Source organism: Arachis ipaensis, chromosome B02, assembly GCF_000816755.2.
Source record: "Arachis ipaensis cultivar K30076 chromosome B02, Araip1.1, whole genome shotgun sequence".
NCBI classification, from domain to species: domain Eukaryota; kingdom Viridiplantae; phylum Streptophyta; class Magnoliopsida; order Fabales; family Fabaceae; genus Arachis; species Arachis ipaensis.
In genome coordinates this window covers 34,291,018-34,298,581 of record NC_029786.2, presented here as the reverse complement: position 1 = coordinate 34,298,581, position 7,564 = coordinate 34,291,018, and the positions used below count along the sequence as shown (strand labels likewise).

At 34.0% G+C, this 7,564-nt stretch overlaps 1 protein-coding gene across 1 annotated transcript; it reads left to right on the top strand.

Moving 5' to 3' along the window:
- LOC107625237 lies at nucleotides 3,876-7,154 on the top strand. The gene is made up of 4 exons (XM_016327816.2): nucleotides 3,876-4,303; nucleotides 4,417-4,592; nucleotides 5,526-5,724; nucleotides 6,630-7,154. Exons 1-4 carry the CDS (start codon nucleotides 4,222-4,224, stop codon nucleotides 6,845-6,847), a joined length of 675 nt encoding a protein of 224 aa, XP_016183302.1. The 5' UTR covers nucleotides 3,876-4,221; the 3' UTR covers nucleotides 6,848-7,154.

Here is a 7,564-nt window from a genome sequence, read left to right as displayed (position 1 = left end):
GTTGGATTGAAAGTGGTCTTATAGAAAAAACTTTAGTGATCTAGCGTTTTACTTTTATGAATTTTTATTTCATAAATTATTATTTTTATATTTCTTTTGATGGTTTGCAGAAAAGTATGGGTCGTCAGCTCAAAAAGTAAAGAATATTAAAGGTACCATATTGTTAACATATAATGCGTTATTACTGTCTAAATGAATAATGTTTGATAGTTTATGGAATTTTATTAGCCATACTTTTTGGTTTGTTAGATAGTAAACCATTTTAACTGTTGATGGCCATAATAATAACCTCTTCATTCTTTGTCACCCCTTTATAATTTCCTACTTTCCTTCGTTACCTTGCTTCTCTTTTCTTTTTATTGCTCTTTGAATATTTGTTTAATGATACTGATCTATGTATCACAACCTAATCCTCTTTTAATTCCATTGCTGTTATTGTGGTTGCACATATTAGTGTTATTTAGTTCTTTAGTTTCTATTGTTAGAAATTCTGCATTAACAAACACTAAGCAAAAGAATGAATGGCAATTTGTCACACATAATTTACACCGTCACAAAATACACAAGAAACCAAATATTTACGTTCAAAAATTGCCTAATCATCGGATAAAATACATGTATAAGTTCTTTCTGTTTCATATCAATAATTGGCACCAATTGCAAATCAACTTTATTGATAATAGTTATTTATTTATTTTGGTGCACCTATTTGCCGCTTTAATATGTGATAATTTCTTAATATTTGTAAGTATTACTAAAAATATCACGACCCAAAAGTTCAGAAGCACTTAGGTCAAACAAACTCATTCAATTACTATTGTCAAGGAGTTAGAAAAAATCATTGTTCTTAACTTATGTTGCTCATGTGATATCATAGATAGTCCCCCTAAATGGTTTCCATCAAGAATAATTTGATGGACTAGTAGAGGATGAGGAAATTTTTTTTCGAAAAAATTCCAAAGATACTATCAATTTATAAAAGCTATAGAAGAAAAAACCAGCACAATTATTGATTTAAAATACTAAAAGAAAATAATTATTTGACTAGGTATGAGCCACTGGCAACTGAAGTAGTCGATAGTTTATGTGATTTATGCTTTAAGGCATTACATTTTGTTTATTTTTGTTTTTGTTTTTGTGTGCGTGTGTAAGGATGTTAGCCTGTGCTTGAATGTTGATTTGTGTTACTTAAGCATATATGTTTAAGTAGAACAAAAATGTTGATTGTGTTGTTGTATCAATGACTGTTAGGTAACTATACATGTTAACTGTTGGTTTATTTTATTAGATAATTTGGCTAATGAAGAAATGTGTGTAATTTTCTAAGAATACATTATTAATTTATGTGATTAATAGTTGAAATTTATTTTCAGTTTTACAGCAAATAAAGAAGGAAATAAAAGGAGAGAGAGAAAATAAAAAAACTGAGAAAGAAATATGGAAAGTGAAGAATTTAAAAAATATCTTTTTCTTTTGTTCACTTCTATGTCATTGTGAATAAAAATACATAACATTATCTACTTTCTATATCTTTCTGTCATATATCACTTATTCCACTACTTTAAATAGGTAATTTTAAAATTTTTACATCATGTATTTTCTTACAAATCAATAATACGTAAACATCTATTATTAATAATATAATTTATAGGGCAAATAACTTGGTTAAACCAAGTACATTTGAAAATGTCCTGAATGTCCCAAACAAAAATTTGCAATGTCAAAGTCCCAATGTTGATTTCTATATAAATCGAATTCACTCATTTCGATTTAGCCAAACACGAAGTAAATCAAATTTAAATTATTTGAATTACGTGAGAGAAGAATTTGTATGCAAATCGAATCAACTCAATTCGATTTCAGAAACCGTATAAATCGAATTTACTGAATTCGATTTCAGAAACCGTGTAAATCGAATTAACTTAATTCGATTTAGCCAACGGAATCAAAACCAACGTAAATCGAAACAACTTGTTTCGATTTAGGGCTTTTGTAATCAAACTGACTTGCTTCGATTTACATGCAATTGGAACGAGTATAGTTCGAATCAAGTTGATTCGATTTACATGCTTCTTCGCTATTTAAACAAATCGAATTCACTTGATTCGAACCCAAAAGCTCATACCCCACTCCCAACCCCACCACCCAGTTCCGAGATTCTCTGGAAAGCAACTCGGTTTGGACTGACTCTGCATGCATGGAGGACGACCCCAATCGTCTGTATCGACTTGATGGAGTCGCGCATATCGCTGGAGCCGTTCACCTCGAGGTTAGTGTTTTTTTAATATTTATTTTTTAAAATAAATTAGTCGTTAGGGTGAACTGTTAGTGTGGGAATTTTAAAATAAATCCAGAAACAGATATTTGAATTTAGTTCATGTCAGTCTTAGTGAGTCATTAACTATAGAATAGGGTTAGGTGTAGAGTAATGAACAGGGTTAAGTGCTGTATTTGATGTTTTTTGATAAGAAGAACATGTGTTTTATCTCATGTTAGTAACTATTTTGTTAATACGAAAAATTGGATCGTGAGTAATGTAGTAGTTAGGGGTTCTATCTATAAAGGATTGGTTGGGATTCATTGTGGAGTTTTTTTTTTGTGACGAATGTGAAAAGTTATGTTCTATTGTTATGCAGCCCCATCGATGCATCAGCAGCTTGAGACGGCAGCACGGTATGAGTTTGGATGATAGGATCGTTCCTTACTTGTAGATGGATGGTCTGTACCATCTTGCAAGATTGAACGAGAGTTGGTTTCGGTTGGACGAGCCGTTGGTCAGCGCCTTCGTAGAAAGATGGCGCCCTGAGACGCATACATTCCACATGCCGTTTGGAGAGTGCACCATAACCCTATAGGATGTAGCGTACCACCTTGGTCTCCCGGTCGACGGTCAGTATGTTAGCGGCTGCCTGACAAACTTTTTGCGGTTTATAGAGTGCGGCCGACCACCATGGGTGTGGTTTGAGGAGCTGCTCGAGGTGTTGCCTCCTGCGAACTGCATCGACAAGTTCACAGTGAAGTGCACATGGTTTGAGATCAACAAATTCCTATGGAGTGCATATTCCTGTTCAAGCCTCCAGAACTAGATGCCATATCCACAAGTTTCGCCAACAACTCTGGAGTCCTCACCTCAGGAAACTGACGGCGACAATGAAACAGCACCTGCATATCTTTGTCACTGCTAATAATGAATGAATCATACTTCACATCATCGCGTAACACGGAGATCGAAATACGATAGAACAACTTCTCCACCCGTTTCACGCCATGCAGTCCTAGTCTCTGTAGTATAGTACTCTTAAACTCAGCGAAACTTGTTGAAGGTTTGAGAAAAACACTCAGCGGGTCCTTGTCAGTGAACTTAATCCCTGATCGCGTTTTCTTCTTAATGGACCCTCTATAGCGCACAAGAGTTACTAAACTCTCATCACTAGCCATTGTGAATCTCACTCTTCTACAAAATTTTGCATAGCATCTGATTTTTATATACCTCTCTCCTTTATAAATCGAAACAATTACATTCGATTTACTCTAACGCTGGTTGCATGTATAAATCGAATTAAATTCATTCGATTTACGTTCACACATAAATCAAATCTAGTAGATTCGATTTACGTTCATTCCTAAATCGAATTTATTTGATTCGATTTCCATTAAATTTTGATTATTGGCTAATTCGAATTAATTAGATTCGATTTACTACCTATTTTACTAAATCGAATTTATTCAATTCAATTTATATAGAAATGTAATATGAGATTTTGACATTGCAAATTTTCGTTTGAGACATTTAAGACATTTTCAAATGTACTTAATTTAACAAGTCGTTTGCCCTAATTTATAATTTAAGATCAACAAATTTATAAAAAAGATTGTCTCTGATCCGCGCATAGGGTATATAGTCAACACCATACTTAGACCAACCCTGATGGCCCAACCCAAACCATGAACAGGTCAGTCAACTTAAACAAACCCAGAAAATTCTTTTTCAACTGCCAATCTGCCAGCCTTTACCTGCTGCGCAACCTTCTTTTTTTCTTTTTCCTTTTTCTTCAGTTTACCAAATTCCCACTCTCTTTGCATTGATTCTTCTCTTCCCTTCAAGCGTCGTCGTTTAGCTTCAAACGAAACGACCGATACAGCCTGCGCCATTCATCGTTCGACTCCCTCACTTTCTTCCTTGAAAAGTTTTTCAATCAGCTTTTACTATTTTTACTTCCCATGTTGGTTCCTCATCCCCGCAATTCTAGGGTTTCCATTGCCCCTTTCTTCTTCTTCTTCATATTCCACACCTTCTTCACTGGTATAAAAGTTTATTTCTACTAGAAAATGGCTGAGGAATTCTGATACTTATTTCATTTTATTTTAAAGCGTATTTAGCTGATAGGGTTTGTATTTGAATGTTGTGATGCACAGGGTCAATTTTATGTGCAGAAGTGTCGCTGAGTTCAATTGAGATATTTAAGACTCACGAGTGGCTGAAAGTGACTCCAACTGTTTATTTCTTGTGCAAAGGGGAGAACAAAACGGTGTTTCCAGATGTGAAAAAAGCCCACGTCTTCTATGATTTTAATGGTCAAGAATCTTGGCAGGTTTCTTATTTTGTGTCTTGACTTTTTTTTTCCCATTAACTGTTTATGTTTTGTCATGTTTTTTATTTCATATTTTGTAATTTGTTAATCGTGCCATGCATATTACTAAAACTATTAAATTAAGCATATGTTGCATTCTTTAGTTAGGGTTTAGGAATTATGACTTTGGAATAGGATAGTTGGTGAAGTTTGAGAGAGAATTATACAATTCGAGGGAAAATTTTGAGAGGAATAACTAGGGAGAAGACAAGAAAATCCAATTCGCAATTCACATAACTTACCTCTTGTACTCCTATTTATACTGTTTTCTCCTATAACTAAGCCGAATCTACTGTTTCGGTTAATTGGACTCGTACATGTTACAGACTAATGGTGACATAGATTGATCCATTGGTATGTTGAAACCGAATATAGTTTTTTCTCTGCGTAAGTGCTTATAATTTATGATATATCTCTGGTATGGTACTAGCATAAGTTTTTTTTATTGGATTTGTTGTGTGAGGGAGTTTGGGATGGGGGAGGGGTAGGTGGATGGAATTTTACTGAGATAAAACTAAGAGATTTAAGATATAATACTAAGCATTTCCAATCTCTTCTCAACATTGCTAAGAGATAAATTCATCAAAAAAAGATAACATGCATCAAACCAAATAAAGGGAAATGCCTAACCCTATTGCAAGGGTATTACTCTGACTGTGTTAAGTTCTGAATATTTTGAATAGGATATATGTTTGTATACTATTTGCGAGCAAGCAGTTGAGTAACTGTTATTTTTTAATTAAGATATGTGGCGGTATATTATTAGCATTTAGCAAACAAGCATTTGAATGACTGTTAGTTTTCATGCATGAATTCTAATGGATGTGCTTAAAATCTTAAAAGCTCGGCCATTAAATTCGAAGCAACTTCTGACATTTTGCTTTGTGCTTCCAGCCTTTGACCAACTTTTCAAGTAAAAAATGCAAGAGGTGTGGATTCTATGAAGAAGACAGCATTAAATCTGACGATGTGTTTGATGAATGGGAGTTTTGTCCTTCAGATTTTACTGCATCTAATGGTGAATATATCCGATTCAAGGAAAAGGAATTCAATGCTACTTTCCTATGCTCAGAGTGCTTATCTATACCTGGTGGTGAGTATCCTGCTGCCTTGAAAGTATATTTTTTGTCCACCACAATTATGCTATTGGACCTATGCATACATCAATCATTCAATTTGGAAAAGTATGTGACCTTGTAGAAGATCTAATTTCCACTGGTATGAATAAGTCTGTCGTCTCTAATTAAACTGGTCATATGTTACAATTCAATGGGTTGTTTAAGTCCAAAAGAGGAAATAAGATCAATCTGCTACTATGTTGGATTGCTTATGATGGATAATTAGGTTATCTAACCAAAATAGCAGACGCATTTGGTAAATACAATAGATGTTTAAGATTCTAACGAAATTAATATGTCCCTCCAAGGCCTAACAACACAGATTTAATTTTAGCAATTTTTTCGTTTTTGTTAACTACAAGGCTTTTGATTTGGTCTCGAATTATATAGCAAACAAATAATTGACGAGAGTAATTTATGGAAGGGAAGAAAAACTTAGACCATTTTATTTGTATCCAACTTGATGGAAGAGTATTTTATTAGAAGGCACATCAGGTTATTAATCATTAATTTCAATTATGGAATCTAACTATCTCCAGTGTTAATATAATATAACCTTCAAGCTTTCTTTCTTTTATTTTCATTTTGTGGTGCTCTTAATATATTTTATTTGCCTCTCAACTAGTCAAATTATTGCGTATGCTAGCTAGTGGTTTTCTTCCACTCCCTCATTGTTTCTGAACAAAACCTAAGGACTTTAGGTGAAAGCATGAACAGAAATCTTCTCAACCTTCCTCCACCATAGTCCTATGAAATTCTTCTATCCATGAAGAGAGCAATTGAACTCTATCTACTTTGTATGCTTGCATAAATTCTCATTTACATGCAATTCGAACTAGTCTATATATACACAAAACTAACTTGTATTCATTTTCTGTAGTTGCTAGCTTGTCTGGTGAGCATGGTAGGAAAGCAATGCATGTAGCAGTTGTAGTTTTGCTATGTGGCTTAGTCTCAGCTATATTGGCTGTTGGAGTGGTTATCGCGTATAAGTTCTGGCAAAAGAAAAGGAGGGAGCAGGATCAGGCGCGGTTCCTAAAGTTATTTGAAGATGGAGATGACATTGAGGATGAGCTGGGCCTTGGTACTGTGATATGATTATAATCATAGTAAAACAGATACCTACTGTACAGTATAGGTTAGGAACATCATTTTTGTTTATAGAAAAGAAAGGATGAGAAAAATTATTTTCATTCTAGTCTGACATGCTATCACGATCCATATAGATACTTTTTCATTTTATCATAGTTAAAGAATGGTGCCATTGACATTGTTCATATTTACTTGTACATGCTAACATATGCTATGTATGTACTTGTCAATGTTCCGCATTGGCTCAACAATCTAGTGGGTTCACACACGATAGAAATGACAAATTTAATAATCATCAACATCTTATTTTATCACTTTACACCAATTCTCTCTCTAGAAGATCCTTTTCCAAAACTAGTGCAAGTTTTCTTCAAATACGCATCAAATGCGTTTTAAGGATCAAGCAGATATTTCTCAACTTTGTTACAAATATGTCCTTGTGAATTCTTAACAAAATGATCCATCCGCAGCTTTGCTCTTCATTGTATGTGGGATAAGAAAAACTGAAAACCCATGTACGGCACTTGTGAACCCTAGGATATGGCATTTTCAATGGTCATTCTACTACAGTTTTGGGCGCGTTGTTGTACCGGAAAGTAAGAAATAAGGATAAAGTATTATTTTGGTTTTTAATATTTGGATCAAATCTTAATTTGATTTGACACTAATAGTAGGGAATTTGATTTGACACTAATAGTAGGGGTGGTAAAACAAGTCAACCTG